The sequence below is a fragment of the Geotrypetes seraphini genome, chromosome 7 (assembly GCF_902459505.1).
Source record: "Geotrypetes seraphini chromosome 7, aGeoSer1.1, whole genome shotgun sequence".
NCBI lineage: Eukaryota > Metazoa > Chordata > Amphibia > Gymnophiona > Dermophiidae > Geotrypetes > Geotrypetes seraphini.
This window is the reverse complement of record NC_047090.1, coordinates 192667421-192687093: the sequence shown is the minus strand read 5'-3', so window position 1 is coordinate 192687093 and position 19673 is coordinate 192667421. Positions and strand designations below refer to the sequence as shown.

The following is a 19673-nucleotide window of genomic DNA, read 5'->3' as shown; positions in this document are numbered from 1 at the left end:
TTTTGTTTCATGTATGTTAACCTAAATTTGTCTAGGATTTTTAATATTTGATCAAATATTGCTTTTATTTATTTATTTTAACTATTCTCTTTATAATCTATTTATATTGTACACCGTTTAGACACTTGTTTTGATAGACAGTATATCAAAAATAAAGAAACTTGAAACACAACACAACAGATCATTGGATGCTTCAAGTTGTCTGATCAAAAAACCTCCAACCACCCACCAAAAGAGTCTCTTTTTCAACTTCCTCCAGAAGACCCTCCTTCAGCAGGAACACTTGGCCCTTCTCCAGCTAAACATTAGAATCTGTTCCTCTGCAGCAGAGGGATCAAGGGTTCTATTCCAAGTGTTTCCTTGATACCAAAAAAGACCGGATGCTTTCGACCTATTCTAGACCTCCGAGGCCTAAACAAATTTTTGCTGAAGGAGAAATTTTACGTGGTCTTTCTTGAAACCCTTGTACCCCTGCTAGAAAAAGGAGATTGGTTTTGCTCTTTAGATCTCAAAGAAGCCTACATTCACATATCCATCCTACCTGCTCACAAGAAATATCTCCACTTCCGCATAGGTCTCCAACACTTCTAGTACAAGTTCTTGCCCTTCGGACTAGACACTGTTGTGCCAGCTCTTTGCTCATGGGGGTTTCACTTATTTCTCTACTTAGACGACTTGTTGATCAAAGCTTCATCTTTGCAAGCAGCTCAGCATGCCAAAACCTAAACAGTTTGTCTGCTTGAGCTTCTAGGGTTTGCCGTCAAGTACCAAAACTGACATGAATAGCCATTTCAAACCTTGCAGTTCATAGGATCATTTGTGAAACACTCAGTTAAAGAGTAGCCATGTATAGTGAGGGACTATGAAAGGGGAGGGATTAAGATAAGGGATGGTGAAGGTGGGGATTCTTTTCTAGAGGATTGGTTAAGGTGGTGGGATTGAGGTCAGGATTACAGCAGGAAGAAGAGGCAGGATTGATTTAGAAAGTTCTTTGTAAGATTTCATAAAACTTAATGGGCACGAGGCAGTTATCTACCCCCAACCCCTTTTTGGCAAACAACCTAGGACTTCAAAGGCTTGAAAACATTTTGCTGTAGACTTTTTTTTTTCTTTTTTTAAATTGCAATGAAAGTGCCTAATTTATGCTTTTCTGTCCCAGTGTTTAGGAAGGAGCCCCCAATGCCCCCCAGCCATGCGCAAGCTGTTATACGAGCCATCCCACCAGCACAATACTCCTACAAAGAGAGCATCATTCACCTTCTGCAGAACCGGAACTTCATGCTACTCGTCACTGCCTATGGTGAGAACACAATTCCAGGGCTGGGCAACACTGGCGCACACTAATGAACCATGTACTAAGAGTGCAGGGTCAATGGTGCAGACTAACGGCACACTCTCGAGTGAGTGAGTGATACAGACTAATGTCACATTGGCTGTTGAAAATGCAGTGCTGGTGCAGATTAATGATGTCCTGTGTGTTGAGACAGCGAGGGGGGTCTCTGATTCAGACTAATGAGGCGCTCTGTAGTGAGAGTGCTGCGTTGGAGTTGGGAGTGTCTCTGGTGCAGGCTAATGAGGCGCTCTGTGGCGAGAGTGCTGCGTTGGAGTTGGGAGTGTCTCTGATGCAGACTAATGAGGTGCTCTGGTGAGAGTGCTGCGTTGGAGGTGAGAGTGTCTCTGGTGCAGACTAATGAGGCGCTCTGGCGAGAGTGCTTCGTGGAGGTGGGAGTGTCTCTGGTGCAGACTAATGAGGCGCTCTGGTGAGAGTGCTGAGTTGGAGGTGGGAGTGTCTCTGGTGCAGACTAATGAGGTGCTCTGGTGAAAGTGCTGCGTTGGAGGTGAGAGTGTCTCTGGTGCAGACTAATGAGGCGCTCTGGCGAGAGTGCTTCGTGGAGGTGGGAGTGTCTCTGGTGCAGACTAATGAGGCGCTCTGGTGAGAGTGCTGAGTTGGAGGTGGGAGTGTCTCTGGTGCAGACTAATGAGGTGCTCTGTGGCGAGAGTGCTGCGTTGGGGGGGGGAGTGTCTCTGGTGCAGACTAATGAGGCGCTCTGTGGCGAGAGTGCAGGGCTTCTCCTGCTACCTATATACGACCCATCCCTGTATGTGTCCTCTGCTTTATACACACATCCTCTGTTATCTGGTATGTCCCCACCTCATCCTGACTATTTTCTTCATTCAGCACAGGAAGAGTCTATGCTGTGAATCGCAGGTAGGTAGTTTGGGAGGAGGGGGATGCTGTGAGACTAATCTTGGTGCAAGAAAGGGGGATCGGATAGATCCACATAGGACTGGCTGAACCATTAACCACTGGGGAGGGCCGTTATGAACATCTACAGTCAAGGCCAAACAAGAGGTCCTGACAGCCACCCAAGTGCAAAAAACTCTGCTATGCAAATGTTGTGTAATGAGATCATTAATACTAAAACGAGCACAAAATAAAGCGCCAGTTGTTGATGCTCTGACATCATTGACAGGTCTAGAGGTGCTGGTAGTGCTGCTCAGATGTTCAGGGCAGGAAGACTAGCTTTTTTATTTTTTAATGGGCAGACACAACATCTGTTCCTATTAAAAAAAAAAGTTGTACCGGGAACTTAAAAAATAATTGACAGGAGGGTTGTCCTTCTCTCCTGCCGAAGGTCCAGCCTCCCCAATGCCCCCCAGAAAATAGGCAGGCGGGATGGCCACTCTCTCCTTCCTCGATTACTGGGACCCCCCACACCCCTGATCCACCCCGAGTACCGTATTTAGACAACCAGCAGGAGGGATGCCCACTCCCTCCTGCCATCAGGCCTTCTGCTTCAAAATGGTGGGCCTTCCTCTTCCAGGTATATTCTGGGATGCACTGGGAGAGGCCTAAGGCTATGCCCATTAATCTCTTGCCAAGTTGCATTTCATCCTCAAGCCAAAATAAGCACTAGAAGCTTTGGGAAGCTGCTTGTGGTCAGTCACAGGGTCGCCAAGAGACAAAGCCTGGACAAACAGTCATAAGAGCCCCTTTTTCCCATTGCATCTGCAGCCCTAACCACTAAGCCCCTCACTCTTCTACTCCTAAAAGACTGCTTTTGGCAGCCTACAATCAGTATCTTTGTTCCCTGTGGATTTGAACCTATCACCCAGGGAAGATGTAGTAAGCAGTCACGTCAGCCACTCCAGAACATTTTATTTTAGATATAAGAGGGTCATATAGGGGACAGGCTAGAGGCAGTAATTTGTGAGGGGTAAAATATGCTTAATTGTGCAGAAGGGTATCGGCAGTGGAGAAATCACAGGAGGCCAAAGGGTCAATTAAGCATAAATGACTTTTTTGAAGACATGGGACAGTTTATTCAACAAATGTCTCCATGAGGACAAAGTCTTATTTTAAATTCCTTATAATTAACCTGTGAGCAAGATGTTCAGTGGTAAGCATGGGTGTGGATCTCGGTCATTAACAAGTCAATTCTTCAGGAATCTTGCAAATAAACTAGATGTTAAGAATTTTATCCAATGCATGATGATAATCTGCCAAACTCTGAGCTTTCTTTCAGTTAGCAGCAATGGCTATAAGAAACCAGGTGACTGGAGGCTGCTGACCTGTTATTCTATTGGGGTTGGGGGAGGGAAGGGAAATCTTGGACTTTGGAATAGAAATGTGCTGATTCTCTGGTTTTATCAGGGAAATTAATAAAAAGTTGCTTGAAATGATAAGGTTAAATAATTATTTACTTATTCTTTTTTTACTGTGTTGTCAGCCTGGCTGCCCTTGGAGGACAGGCCCAGGAAATGTCACCCCTTCCACCCCTACCCCCCCTTGTCAGGCCTGGTCAGTCCCTGTGCCCAGCTATGGCTGGGTATAACTTAGGGGACTGAGCAAAGCATAGTTCTCTGGATCAGTGTTCTTCAACCTTTTTACACCTATGGACTGGCGGAAATAAAAAAATTATTTTGTGGATCGGCAAACTACTAAGACTGAAATAAAAAAAACCTGTTTCCGCCCCGTCTCTGCGAGCTTGATCCCCCGCAAACCACCTGATCCCATCTGCACAAGCCTCAGTTATGATTTTATATTGAACGTATTTTATTAAAGTATAAAAAGAAACAATATTCTGTGTAACTGTCATTTTATAAATACAAATAATACAGAGCAAGGATCAACAAAACCCCTGTCTCCCCTCCCCTTCACATATATCCCCTCTACTATCAAGAAAACTGAATAAGCCAATTTTTTACAGAATGCTACACAGATATATCATGCTAACAGAATACCGCAGTAACACATGACAGGAATAGTGTTAGAGAAGTGTAACTAGGGCAACTGTCCCCTGGTCAGAGAGCCCTAAGCCAGCTGGAAGCTAAAGAAGCACTGCCTGGGCTTTGCAGTCCCCAGTTATGTCTAACACCAGCTCTAGCAGGATACATATTTCAAATCTGATATATTCTTTTATTAATAAATGTTTATTGAAAAAGTTTTGAAATATACAAACCAAAGTATGAATATCAGGGGCGGCTCAAGATAAAACAATCAAGCAGACTTACACAGAATCCCAACAATACATCCTCAGAGCACAAAGAAAACCCAGCATAACAACCAAGCCCCCAATACCCATCCATAACCAGAACTCCACAGACCACCCCCACAAATCTGATATATTCTAATCACAAGATAGAAATAAAATTATTTTTTTCTACTTTTTGTTGTCTCTGGTTTATGCTTTCATCTTCTTTTCACTCTCTTCCTTCCAGCATCTGCCCCTTTTATCCACTGTCTGCCCTCTCCCCCTTCCATATGGTATCTGCCTTCTTTCTATGCCCCTCTCCATCCAGCCTGCGCCTCCTCTCTCCTTTCCAGCTTCACTGCTCTCTTCATTTTTATCTCTCCTACACCAGATCTAGCATCTTTGTTCCTCTCTCCTTATCTCTCGGCTGACCCCCTTCCCAGCATCAATCTCTCTCTACTTTCTCATTTCTCTGTCTCTCCCTTTTCCCTCATCTGATCTCTCCATTCCACCCTGACCCCTTCCCCTCCTCTAATCTCCCTGCCAGCTGTTTCCTTCATTTTTTCCTCCTCTCCTGTCAGGCAGTACCCCTTCTCCCTTCCCTCCTCCCCCTATCCAACAGTAACTCTCTTCCCTTTCCCTTCTCCCCTGTCCAGCAGTACCCCTTCTCCCTTCCGTCTCCAGCAAATCTTTCCTCTCTCTAGCCTAGCGGCAGCTGTGTGCTATTACCTTTGCCACACAGCTGCCACTAGCATTAGGTATATAAGAATAAAATTATTATTATTAGTTTAGCTGCGGTTTCATCAGCAAGCCTTGTGGGCCTTTGCTAGGCCGACCCGCCTCGCATCATTGAAATGGGCCGGCCTAGCAAAGGCCCCAAGGCTGCCTTATGAAACCACATCTAAACTACTGCTAGCGGTAGCTGTGTGGCAAAGTTAAAAGCACACAGAGCTGCTGCTGCTGGTCCAGGGGTGCGGAGACAAGATGAAGGCAGGAGTCCTGGCATATGCAACGGCAGCATGAAGTTACAAGTCAGCTGATGCCGACACCGGAGCCTCTCTTCCTGCACAGTGTGCAGCTTGCGATACACTGAAGGTAACTGCCTGGAGGGGACCCGAATCCTTCACGGACTGGCAGGAAATTTTTGCAGACTGGCAGTTGAACACTGTTCTAAAAGACAGGGTAGTGTGGGAAATGAAGAAAGCTGTTTCCTGCGTCCAGCTGGTGTGTCTTCCTTTTCAGCTATCAAAAAGGAACAATAAAGAGCCTAAGATGGGCACCGGATAATTGAGGCTAGTTTAAGCCCTATTAGGTCTTTCTAACTTATTGTTTGAAAGGGAAAGAGGGACTCCGAGTGAGGAGGCAGCATATGTATAACCGCCTCCATCTAGGCACCTTGAGGCATTGCATAGCAAGCTATTGTATAAAGGAGCCAGTGCGCTATGGTGTTGGGGTAAAGGGCATCGGTGCTAGTTCCTGGCTGAAAAGCAACTGGCTTCTCTGTATGTCCCACATGCTGTTTATCTCTGCCACTGATTCACTGCTGCTTTATGTAACGAGGGCAGAGTTCAGGGACAGGGGTCCAGTGTTGCTCTCAGTCCCGCCTATCTTATCTCCCACTGGCAGCCTGATAACCACCCTACTCCCTTGGATCATCAGCTGATTCATATTCAAGGAACTTTCTTCACTGAAAATTTGCACACGTATTGACAAAGTAATTTATGAAGTGCTACAAGGATAGGATTATAATGTACTGAAGAGAAATCACAAAGACAATTTCTCGATTCTGGTTCTGGTCTGGATTGTCTCAGGAAACTACAAATTAGAGAATGACATGGGGACAAATTTTTCCCCGTCCCCGCGAGCTCTTTTTCTGTCCCTGCTCCACTCCCGCAAGCTGTGTCCTCATCTGCACAAGCCATAAACATTTTAAAATCATAAGTGTTCAAGGCTTGTTAGGTTAAGGCAGAGCTTACCGGAATGGGGCAAGGACAGGGACGAGGCAGGGAAATTGTCCCCATGTTCTCTACTACAGATTTTGCTGCTTTAGCTTCAGTTTTCTCTTTCTCCCAGGATTAGGTAGACTTTTCCCGGAACTTTTTTTTTACTTTGAGGAATGTGCATCTCTTACATGTATATTGAAATGCATTTCAGTTTAGAAAAGGTAACCAAAATGATCAAGGGGATGGAATGACTCCCGATGAAGGACTTCTACATTGATTAGGGCTTTTAAGCAGGAACCTATTCAACTGCTCCTTTTAGGTTTCCTTTGTCACTGATTTCCCTATTCCCCTGGCATATCTGAGAGATCACGAGCTACAAGCCCAGATTTCCTGTCACTGAAATGTTAGACCAGGTTTCATTCTGATTTCAGGGAAATCTGTTTGCAGCTGCCCTGGATTCCTAAGGCAATGAGTTGGAAGCACAGAAGAGCTAGGACCGTACCCACTTGCTGAAGAAAAGGCCATACTGAGTTAGGTATAGCTCTATTGACAGGGAGAATTCTTCTAGAGCAGGGTTACCATCCTATATGGCTTCCAAACTTCTGCCCTACACCCCAAATCAACTGTTTCGCTCGCAAGAAGAAAAGCAATTGCACATGCCCTCAGGACATACCCTCCGCCTTGAAAATGCCTGTAAAAGATCTTAACACTACCTACCATGCCTCTGGAGCAAACTACCTACCCACGTAAGATCATTAGAAGGTCTGAACTTGAGGAAGGCAATAAAAACTCTTCCCCGGACCTTCTGACAAAGGGCCTGACTCTCCATTGACTCGAGTCTCAAATGCTAACGTCTAATCATGTCATGTTTTGTCATACAATGTTTTATGTACAATCAAAAAACAGATTTCTGAGGCACAACTAGAGTCAAGGTTCGAGAGGAAAAGATCTGATTCCTGCACCAATCCAGACTAGAAATTCAAAATGGCTTAAGCAGGATCAGGTTATCTTTCATTGGTCTAAACACCTCTCATTGACTGATTTCGGGGGCTTTTACCAGCACCAAGATAAGTGCATTTTGTTTATCAATTGCTGATCATTTGAGCAGTATTATTTTTTGATCACTCCCCCAGCCGTTATCGCATCAGTTCTTACCATTCTATGAGCTCTGGAGATAGAAACATAGAAAGATGACGGCAGATAAGGGCTATAGCCCATCAAGTCTGCCCACACTATTTACCCATCCTCTTAAGTCTACTGACCCCCTAAAGTATAATTGTAATTATACTGTCACTCTACTGACCCGTTCATTCAAGTCCTAGTGATCCTATCCCTTGGCATGACCCTCGTAGGGATCCCACATAGGTATCCCATTTGTTCTTGAAGTCTGGGATGCTGCGTGCTTCGACCACCTGCACTGGAAGCTTGTTCCAATGCTCAATCACTCTCTCCGTGAAGAAGTACTTCCTGGCGTCTCCACGAAACTTCCCTCCCCTGAGTTTGAGCGGATGTCCTCTTGTGGTCGAGGGTCCCTTGAGAAGAAAGATATCATCTTCCACCTCGACCCGTCCTGTGATGTACTTAAATGTCTCAATCATGTCTCCCCTCTCCCTACGCTTTTCGAGAGTGTAGAGCTGCAATTTGCTCAGTCTTTCTTCGTACGGGAGACCCTTTAGCCCCGAGACCATCCTGGTGGCCATCTGCTGAACCGATTCAATTCTGAGCACATCCTTACGGTAATGTGGCCTCCAGAATTGCATACAGTATTCCAGATGAGGTCTCACCATGGCTCTGTACAATGGCATCATGACTTCAGGTTTCCCGTTGACGAAGCTTCTCTTGATACAACCTATCATCTGCCGTGCTTTAGATGAAGCCTTCTCCACTCGAGTGGCTGCTTTCATGTCAGCACTGATGATTACTCCTAAGTCTCGTTCTGCCGTAGTCCTGGTTAAAGTTTCTCCATTCAGGGTGTAAGTTCTGCAAGGATTTCCGTTACCGAGATGCATGACCTTACATTTCTTGGCGTTGAAGCCCAGCTGCCAGATCAAGGACCAACTTTCTAAAGTATGCAGGTCTTGCTCCATAGCATCCTGTAGATTATAGCCGTTTACTATATTGCATAGTTTGCGTCATCAGCGAATAAGGTTACCTTGCCTTGAAGCCTTTGAGTCAGATCCCCAATGAATATGTTGAAGAGGAGTGGGCCCAGGACTGAACCCTGTGGCACTCCGCTAGTCACCTCTGACATTTTAGAGAGGGTACCGTTAACCACCACCCTCTGAAGTCTGCCACTAAGCCAATCTTTAACCCATGCAGTTAGAGTCTCTCCTAATCCCATCGATTTCATCTTGTTCAGCAGCCTGCGGTGTGGGACGCTGTCAAACGCTTTGCTGAAGTCCAGGTACACGACGTCCAAGGACCTACCCTTGGTGAATCCATGTTGGCTGGGATCCCGAAGATTTCCCTCGTTCAGGATCGTATCTAATTTATACTTAATTAGTGTTTCCATGAGTTTACACACTATTGAGGTGAGGCTTACCAGTCTATAGTTCGCAGCCTCAGCCTTACAACCCTTTTTATGTAGAGGAACGACGTTGGCTGTTTTTCAGTCCAACGGAACTTTCCCCGTACTTAGTGAGAGATTGAAGAGCACTGCCAACGGTTCCGCCATAACATCTCTCAATTCTCTGAGCACTCTTGGGTGTAAATTGTCCGGTTCCATGGCCTTGTTTACCTTTAGCCTTGCCAGTTCGTTGTAGACGTCCCCAGGTGTGAACTCAAAATTCTGAAATGGGTCATCCACGTCTTGTTTTATCTTCAACTGTGGTCCGTGTCCCGGTGCTTCGCAGGTGAAGACTGAGCAGAAATATTAATTTAGTAGTTCTGCTTTTTCTGAATCTGCCACCGCGTAGTTTCCGTCCGGTTGTCTAAGGCGTACTATACCATCTGTGTTCCTTTTCCTATCACTGATATACCTAAAGAAGGATTTGTCCCCTTTTTTAATGTTTTTTGCCAGAGTTTCTTCCACTCGAAGTTTGGCCTCCCTAACTGCTGTTTTGACCGCTGTAGATCTGGTCTTATATTCTATTTTAGTTTCTCTTCTCTGCGTACGTTTGTAGGAAAGAAATGCTTTTTTCTTCTCCTTAATGAGGTGTGAGATCTCTTCAGTGAACCATTGGGGTTTGTTGTTTCTTTGCCGTTTATCTACTGATTTTATGTAGCGATTAGTTGCTTCGTGTATGGATGATTTCAGGTAAGACCACATAGTTTCCACATTGCCGGTCTCTGCTTGGGTCCTGCAGCGTCTGATGAACGAAATCTCCCATGCGTGCGAAGTCGGTGCCCCGGAATTTGAGCACCTTTGTTTTTGTAATTGATTTAGGGGATCCTTTCCCAAGGTTGAACCATACCATGTTATGGTCGCTGGAGGCTAGCGTATCTCCTACCGAGACCTCTGAGACGCTTTCCCCGTTGGTGAGTACCAGGTCTAGGATCGCCTGGACCCTAATGGGCTCCGTTACCATCTGTTTGAGATGTACTCCTTTTATGGAGGTCAAAAGCCTCCTGCTGCTGCTAGTTGTTGCTGAAAATGTGTTCCAGTCTGCATCAGGCATGTTGAAGTCCCCTAGCAGTACAGTGTCGCCCCGTAGAGTTATAGTCTCTATGTCTTCAATTAATTCTGTGTCCATGTCTTCCGGTTGTCTTGGAGGTCTGTATACCACACCAAGATACAGGCATTTTTTGCCACCTCTTGCCAGGTTTACCCAGAGGGACTCCCCGGTATACTTGACATCAGTGATCCTGGTGGTTTTGATGTCCTCTTTAATGTATAGTGCTACCCCTCCACCTAACCTGCCCTCTCTGTCCTGACGAAGTAGATTGTACCCCGGTATAGCCATATCCCACCCATGTGCGTCCGTGAACCAAGTCTCGGATATTGCCACCATGTCCAAGTTGGCATCCCTTATTTCAGTTTCCAGTTCTAGAATTTTATTGCCTAAACTGTGTGCATTACATACATGGCCCTCCACACTTTGTGTTTGCTGAGTCCTTGTAAGGCTATTCCTGACTGAGTCTGTGTGGCTCCTAGAGAACTGTTTGCAAATTGGGTCCTTACCTCGGAAACAGAGTGTCAACTCGTCCCATCAGGATAGTTCCTTTCCACACCAGTATATGAGTAGGTCCCCTCCCCCAACTTACCTAGTTTAAAGACCTGCGAAGCAGGCGGGCTAGTCGGTGTCCGAAGATGTTCTTACCTCTGCTGGTCAAATGGAGTCTGTCTGTAGTCCCTGCAGTGCCTCTCTATGATCCAGGAATCCGAAGTTCATATCTCGAATGGTGCTTTGTGATCACTGTTAATTTGTATAGATTTTGTTTAGTTCATCCAATCTGATACTCTAATGGTCAACATTTGGCTATTCTCCTACCCATATACATGTTTTCTCCTCCTTTTCTTTGACGTCCTTCCAATCATGACACCAGACTATAGCATGTCCTTTCTTGAATTCTTTCTTCATTTCTCTCCACTTCTCTCATATCTGTGTATAATTCATTTATTTTCACTCCTTCATTATTTATTATTTCATTCAATTTATATCTTTTTATTTTATATGACATCACTTTCCATATCTGACCATCAGATTTTCCGCATTTTATCCACAGGCTCCATTTTCTTTCTTCACTCCCCATTGACGGCACATTTTCCCTTTTCCATAGCATTATTCACATATTTTGGTATTGTATATTGTAATTTATATTTGTTTACAATACCATTCTCTGTAGAACCCCTGATGAAGAAGTGTTTCTTTGAAACATGGACCAGGTCTGGTTTGGTCCACAGGAATATTAGGACCAGCTCTTTGGATGCATTTTATGTTGCTTATGTATTTGTTTTAATTTTTTGTTAACTTAATAAATTCCTGCAGTTTTGTTTTCTTGTTTTCGCATAGTGTAGATGGTCATTTTCCGAAGGTTAGAGATTTGTGGTTCCATTGAGAGGGTGATGCCTGATGGAAGAGTGAGATTAGAGATGCCGTTCTATTGTGCGGTGCGGAAACCGATGGCTTTGGTCTTGGTGGTGTTTAGTTTCAATTTGTTGATAGTTGCCCAGGTTTGGATTTTATCTATATTGTTTGAGATTTTTTTGGCCATATTTGGTTGGTTATGGGAATGAGGAGGAGGATGTCGTCGGCATAGGACAGTATGGTTTCGTGTTCCATTTTGATGTGTCCCAGCGAGCTCATAAATAAATTGAATAGGATTGGGGATAATGGGGAGCCTTGTGGGACGCCACAGAATGCCTTCCACCAATGCCTAAGAGCCAACCTCCTCAGTGATGTCACAATGGCTGGATTGTTAACTACATTATGGTTTCTAGAGTGGTGCAATGGTTAAAGCTACAGCCTCGGTACCCTAAGGGTGTGGGTTCAAACTCATGCTGCTCCTTGTGACCCTGAGCAACTCACTTAATCTCCCCATCGTCCCAGATACATTAGATAGATCTTGAACCCCCCCAGGACAGACAGGGAAAAATGCTTGAGTACCTGAATAAACTCATGTAACCGTTCTGAGCTCTCCTGGGAGAACGGTATAGAAAACTGAATAAATAAATGTATTTTGCACTAATTCCAGTGTGGTAAACATAGAAGATGACGGCAGATAAGGGCCATAGCCCATCAGGTCTGCCCACCCCCAAGTCTACTGTCCTCCTTTTTTGATATATAACAATTATTTATTGAGTTTTTATTTTAAAGAAATTGTACTCTTTGTTTGATTGTTTATTAAACTATTTCTAAGTAGTGGCCCGATTCTGCTCCTCGCAGCCCTAGGCTTTGATTTCCAGCACAAATTCACCAGCAGTTCTCCAGTGACTCTGGCATCACAAAGGGCTTATTGTTTCCTTAACGCCACCTCTGCAAGTTTTACTTCACCCCTTTCTTGTTGTTAACACTGGCCTCTATTAGGATTACTGCTTCAGATCACTGCTCATTCTTTTTATAATACAAACATATATTCCCATCTCTATTATTTGTTCTATTACCTGCTGAAGTTATGGACTGTAGGCAGAACTTGTTGTTGCAACCTATTCAAGCGTCACATAAGCTAAGTCCAGTAATTCTTAAATCTCACTTTCAAAGCTTTAACTTTGATATTTAAAATAATTTACCATGGGATTCCTTGGTATCTATCACAAGCTATGGAAATTTACCAACCGCTCAGAACTTTGTGATCTGAGGGTGCAATGCAATTGGCTTTGACAGATTTCTCAAAAATACACTATGGGGCTCATAATTGAAAGAGAAATACATCCAAAAGCCGGCCTAAGTTGGCACTTGGACGAACATTTCTCAAATACGTCCAAGTGCCGATACTAAAAACGGGTTTTGGATGTATTTCTGAACAACCTAGGCCTTCATAGTGCCGCTGAACGACCAAAGCTAAACGGGGCGTTTTGGGAGGAGTATCGAGGGCGGGATGTTATACAGCCCACGATCGATGGAACTTGGACATTGTTTCTTAGATCATGTCAAACATGGTCTAAGTCACAAAAACCCACCTAAACTCACCAGATAAGCACTGAAAACACATAATACAGAACCCCACACACACTACCCCAGTGATCACTGACCCCCCCATAAAAATATTAATCATATCGTCAAAATTCAGCCTCCAGCCCATCATCACCTGGCCGCCTAGCATAGGAAAGCCTAGTCCAGTACAGAGGCAGCTTAAGTTGTCTTGGGGGTGGTTTAGGGACCCATGCCCATAAGCCCCTGTAATCACTGTATTGATACTTAAACATGTGCACTGCCCTATACACCCCCAAAACCCTTTTTTACTGACATATAAGTGGCTCCTGCAGCCATAAGGGCTATTGGGGTGGTAGATAAGTGGGTCTAGGGGATTCTGGAAGTGGTTTGGGGGGCTCACCGTAACCTATAAGGGAGCTGTAGGGAGGAGAGGCCATGGCACCCTTTTTGTGAAGTTCACAGCAGTGCCCTGTAAGGTACCCCCTATTTAGGTGGCATGTCTGGGTGTGCAGTCCATCACTTTGCAGACCCCTCCCACATCCAACAGGACTTGTTCTAGGCGTTTTGGACTTGGACAGAAAGTTGGACGAAAATGTGGTATAAAGATGGACGATTTAGCAGCTTGGACGATCAGATCGGCAGGACGTATAATTAGACGATTTTTGAACCGAAAAAAAAGTTGGATGTATTTTTCGAAAATGTGTCTTAAGCTGTTTTTTTTACTTTGGGCGAGTTGGACGTAAACTGACTTAGACGTCCCTTTCGATTATGCCCCTCCAGAACATCTGCCATTTCTATCATGGGCGTAACGCTGTGGAGCAAATTAACTGGACCGCTAAGAGCGTTATCGGATATCCTTAAAACCATACTATTTTTAGAAACATATCAATAAAGTTGAAATGTTGAATGCTGGTTTTAAGTTGAATTGTACTGTAAAGATTTATTTAAAATGCAATTATTCACCTGTAACCCAACATGTTTGTAAAAGTCCTGTTTGTCATATTTTGTGCCTAGATATATGCAGTTGATAAAATTTTTAAAATAAATATATTCCACGTATTACTAAAGGTTGAAAGAAGAGGAAACGAGAGCAGGCATGCCTAAAAGGTGAAGTATAAGAGGCTATTAGAGCCAAAAAAATCCTTTAAAGAATGGAAAAAGGATCCAAATAAAGAAAATAAGAAGAGACATAAGCACTGGCAAGTTAAAATATGAAGAGAAACTTGCCAAAGAGGGAAAAACTCAAAGTAACAATTTTTTTTAGGAACATCGGAAGCAGAAAACCTGTGAGGGAATCGGTGGGACTATTGGATGATCAAGGAGCAAAAGGGGCATTCGGAGGAGGATAAGGCCATAGCGGAGAGACTGAATGAATTCTTTGCTTTGGTCTTTATAGAAGAAGATGTAAGAAATCTATCTGAACTGGAAATGGTTTTCAAGGGTGATGAGTCAGAGGAATGTAAAGAAATCTCGGTGAACCTAGAAGATGTACTAAGCCAAATTGACAAGTTAGAGTGATAAATCACCTGGACTGGATGGTACTGAAAGAACTCAAACATGAAACTGCTAATCTGTTAGTTATCTGTAACCTGCCATTAAAATCGTCTGTAGTACCTGAAGTTTGGAGGGTGGCCAATGTTACGCTGATTTTTAAAAAAGATTCCAGGGGAAATCTGGGAAATTACAGACTGGTAAGCCTGACTTCAGTGCTGGACAAAATAGTGGAAATAATTATAAAAAATAAAATTGTGGAACATGTAGACAAATATGATTTAATGGGACAAAGTCGGCATGGGTTCAGCTTAGGGAGGTCTTGCATTACCAATTTGCTTGACTTCTTTGAAGATTTAAATTTAAATTGAATCAGGTTGGGCAGACTGGATGGACCATTCGGGTCTTTATTTGCCATCATCTACTATGTGACTATGTTACTATGATTAAACATGGATAAAGGTAAGCTGGTTAATGTAGTATATCTAGATTTTCAGAAAGCTTTTGACAAAATTCTTCATGAGAAACTCTTGAGAATAAGAGTCATGGAATAGGAGGCAATGTTCAGTTGTGGATTAGGAATTGGTTATCAGACAAAAATTAGAGGATAGGGTTAAATGGCCATTTTTCTCAATAGAAGAGGGTAAATAGTGGAGTGCCGCAGGGATCTTGTCTGGGACAGGTGCTGTTTAACTTATTTATAAATGGAAATTGGAACAAGTGAGGTGATTATATTCATAGATGACACTAAACTGTTCAAAGTTGAAAAAAAACATATGCGGACTTTGAAAAATTGAAGGCAGACATTAGGAAACTGGAAGACTGGACATCCAAATTGTAGATGAAATTTAATGTGGTCAAATGCAAAGTGGGGTTTGCAATGGTCCCTGAGGAAGGCGTTCACTACATGCTGAAACAGGGATACTTTTTGGGACTATTTGTTTTGAATAAAGACTCGATCATTGGTTGAAAAGACAGTTCCCTTTGCCCCTTTGTTTGTCTGCCTGTAACCCAAGGCGAGGTGTTTTTCTGTTTGCTTGTCTGAAGAATAACCCAAGTCATAGTTACCAGATGCTAGGGTCCACCTTGGGGAGTCAGCGCCCAAGAAAAGGATCTGGATGTCATTGTAAACGATATGCTGAAACCTTCCACCCAATATGAGGCAGTGGCCAAAAAAGCAAACAAGATGCTAGAAATTATTAGAAAAGGGATGGTAAACAAGACAAAGAATGCTATAATGCCTCTATTGCTCGATGGTACAACCTCAACTTGAGTATTGCGTTCAATTCTTGTCTCTGTAACTAAAAAAAGATATAGCGGAGCTAGAAAAGGTTCAAAGAAGAGCGACAAAGATGATAAAGGGGATGAAACTCCTCTCGTATGAGGAAAGGCTAGAGAGGTTAGGCTCTTCAGCTTGGAAAACAGATGGCTGAGGTGGAGATATGATTGCAGCCTTCAAAATCCTGAGTGGTATAGAATGGGTACAAGTGGATCGATATTTTACTCCGTCAAAAATTACAAAGACTAGGGAACACTTGATGAAGTTACAGGGAAATACTTTTAAAACCAATAGGTGGAAATATTTTTTTCAGTCAGAGATTTGAACACGTTGCTAGAGGTTGTGTTAGAGCAGTTAATGTAGCTGGTTTGGACATGGGGGACCCAGTCACTGCTTGCCCTGAATCAGTAGCATGGAATGTTGCTACTGTTTGGGTTTTTGCCAAGTACTTGGGGCCAGGATTGGAACATTGGTCTGTCTCAGTAAGGCTATTATTATGTTCAACTGGAAGCTAGTGCAGACATAATAAAAAGGGAGGAATATGACCAAGAGAAAATGCGAGTCTCTATTTTTTTAGGGTCTAAAGTTTCTTAAGATTGGATTTTGGAGGGTGTGTATAGATAGCATTGGAATAGTCATATCAAGAATTTATGAATGTAGGGGATCAGATTTCTGAGAGGGAGGTTTGAGTTGCATCCTTAGCTGCGCCCAATCATGCCCCCAATATCCTTGAAGTCTACCTCTTGGCTCCACTTCCTCCTCGAATTGCAAGAGATGGCTTAATAAAAACATAATTTCCTGCTGCCAAGGGGCCAGTCTTGCAATGCGAGCTGTGAGATTTTGCAGCTGTTATTGCAAGATTAGTCCTGCACAGCAGGAGATGATGTCGTAACATTTCTGTTGCTGATGTTGGAAGAACAGGCTGCTCAGCAGGAGATCTCTGCACCCTAGCAGACAACCCATGAAAGCAGGAGACTTGGCAGGTTTGTGAATGTGTGAAAGAGTATGCAGTGCCTTATTCTGTAATTAGTTATGTCCCCATATAAGATGATGATGGTCTAGGACAGGGGGTCCCTGGGCCACATTGGCCGAAAAAAATGTTTCTGGGGCTGCACAAATGCGCAAACGCAGCAAGACAGAGGAGGGAGCAAGATGGTAAACACCCAGGGGCAGCAGAGGAAAACACTGCATTGCCCTGGACCGGGGCCACACAAAATCCTTCACAGGGCCGCAGGTTGGACACCCCTGGTCTAGGATCTGATTTTAAGATTGAAGCTATCTGTTTGTACAACAAGGTAATTATAATAAGTTTAAAAAGATTTGGGGGCCATTGATTATTTATTCTAATGATCAGACATCTTAAACACCTCAGTATTGGAAAAGATAGAGGGAGGGTGGGAGTATGAATGATAAGAATTGATAATTGTTAATTCTTAGTATATGGGAGGGAGGGGTGTATTTATGTATTTGGAAGATTACAAATAAGATTGTCAAGTGATTAATATATTTCTGATGGATTATTGTACACTTGTTGTAATTTTTGAAAACGAATAAGGATTTATAAAAAAAAAAAGCTATCTGTTTGGAAAACTAATGCCGAGAGTCACAAAAGACACCCAGGTATCTGAATGAGTCAACAGTGGGGATGGCCGATCCAAATAGAACCGGTGTGAAAGATGGGGGTGGATAAAGTCCAGTAATACATGATGATGAAGTCAGATGACAACATCACAGAAACATTAAGAACAGCCTTACTGGGCCAGACCAATGGTCCATCAAGCCCAGTAGCCCGTTCTCACGGTGCCAATCCAGGTCACAAACATTAAGAGTTCCGAAGTTTCAGATGTCTTGTAATGAATAAGAAGGATATCTTTCAATTCCTTCAGTCTGCTCTGAAATAGAGAGAACTGTGCCGTGAGGGAAGCCATCTTGAACTCAGTGTCTCTAGTTGACCATCTGTCATTTGTACTGCAGCTGTTTTCTGGGTTGGGTGTTTGGATCTGTTGGCACTTTATAATGGTGAAAAGCCTCTTCTGTTTTAAACATAGAAACAGAAACAGACGGCAGATAAGGGCCACGGCCCATCAAGTCTGCCCACCGCAATAACGCTCCCCTACCTTTCCCAGTGAAGAGATCCCACGTGTCGATCCCATTTTGTCTTAAAATCAGGCACGCTGCTGGCCTCAATTACCTGTAGCGGTAGATTATTCCAGCGATAAACCACCCTTTCGGTGAAGAAGTATTTCCTGGTGTCACCGTGTAGTTTCCTGCCCCCAGTTTATCACTAGGGACTGCTGTCTAGGCCAGTGGGAAATTCTTAGAGACTGCAGTTTACTTGCAGGGTTTATTGGCACAGAGCACAAGTCACAAACATGTCTATCCAATAACATCTCCTATGCCAACCTTTCATGTTCCTGAAGTATTTTATGCTAAATTGTGAGAGAGATTTACATATCTTCCCTGCGGTCTTCTTCCTGTACCACGCTTTACACCCTCCTTGTCATTGGGCAGGTCGCTCTCTTTCAGTAAAACACGATAGCTGCTTTATGCCAATTTATCACTGGTTTCTCTTTTTTTTTTCAGGGTTGAATACTGGAGCCTTTTACTCACTCTCTACACTGTTGAATCGCATGGTCATTCTTCACTTTCCGGTACATCAGGCTGGTGCTGTCATTGTCTTTGCATTGTATGACTTTCAAGGGATCTAGCACTCCTACACCATCCTCCACAGTCACAACCCACTCCTTAAGGTCACAGCCCCACTGTACCTGGCATTTCCCATACTCGTAACCTCGCTGCAGCCGGCACTCCCGCACTCTCCCCACAGTCACAACTTCACTGCAGCCAACACTCACGCACTCTCCCTCACAGTCACAACTTCACTGCAGCCAACACTCACGCACTCTCCCTCACAGTCACAACCTCACTGCAGCCAACACTCCCGCACTCTCCCCACAGTCACAACCTCACTGCAGCCGACACTCCCGCACTCTCCCCACAGTCACAACTTCACTGCAGCCGACACTCACGCACTCTCCCCCACAGCCACAACCTCACTGCAGCCAACACTCCCGCACTCTCCCCACAGTCACAACCTCACTGCAGCCAACACTCACGCACTCTCCCTCACAGTCACAACCTCACTGCAGCCGACACTCCCGCACTCTCCCCACAGTCACAACCTCACTGCAGCCGACACTCACGCACTCTCCCCCACAGCCACAACCTCACTGCAGCCAACACTCCCGCACTCTCCCCACAGTCACAACTTCACTGCAGCCAACACTCACGCACTCTCCCTCACAGTCACAACCTCACTGCAGCCGACACTCCCGCACTCTCCCCACAGTCACAACTTCACTGCAGCCAACACTCCCGCACTCTCCCCACAGTCACAACTTCACTGCAGCCAACACTCACGCACTCTCCCTCACAGTCACAACCTCACTGCAGCCGACACTCCCGCACTCTCCCCACAGTCACAACTTCACTGCAGCCGACACTCCCGCACTCTCCCCACAGCCACAACCTCACTGCAGCCGACACTCCCGCACTCTCCCCACAGTCACAACTTCACTGCAGCCAACACTCACGCACTCTCCCTCACAGTCACAACCTCACTGCAGCCGACACTCCCGCACTCTCCCCACAGTCACAACTTCACTGCAGCCGACACTCCCGCACTCTCCCCACAGCCACAACCTCACTGCAGCCGACACTCCCGCACTCTCCTTCACTGTCACAACTCCCTCTACAGTCAACACTCCTACTCTATCCCCCAAAGTCACAGCCCCACTGCGGCCGACATTCTTGCACTCTCCCCCACAGTCACAACCTCCTCTACAGTCAACACTCCTACTCTATCCCCCACAGTCACAACCTCACTGCAGCCAAGACTTTTACACTGTCCCCCAAAGTCACAGCCTCACTGCAGCCGACATTCCCGCACACT

At 44.6% G+C, this 19673-nt stretch overlaps 1 protein-coding gene across 3 annotated transcripts in view; it reads left to right on the top strand.

The window, feature by feature from the left end:
• The window catches only part of FLVCR2 (FLVCR heme transporter 2), a 157178-nt gene that overhangs the window by 35115 nt on the left and 102390 nt on the right, over window positions 1-19673 (top strand). For all 3 annotated transcript variants that reach the window (XM_033950885.1, XM_033950884.1, XM_033950883.1), the window contains exons 3-4: window positions 1160-1300; window positions 18305-18372. In XM_033950885.1, the coding sequence (XP_033806776.1) occupies window positions 1160-1300; window positions 18305-18372 (209 nt within the window). The remainder of the gene's footprint in view (window positions 1-1159; window positions 1301-18304; window positions 18373-19673) is intronic.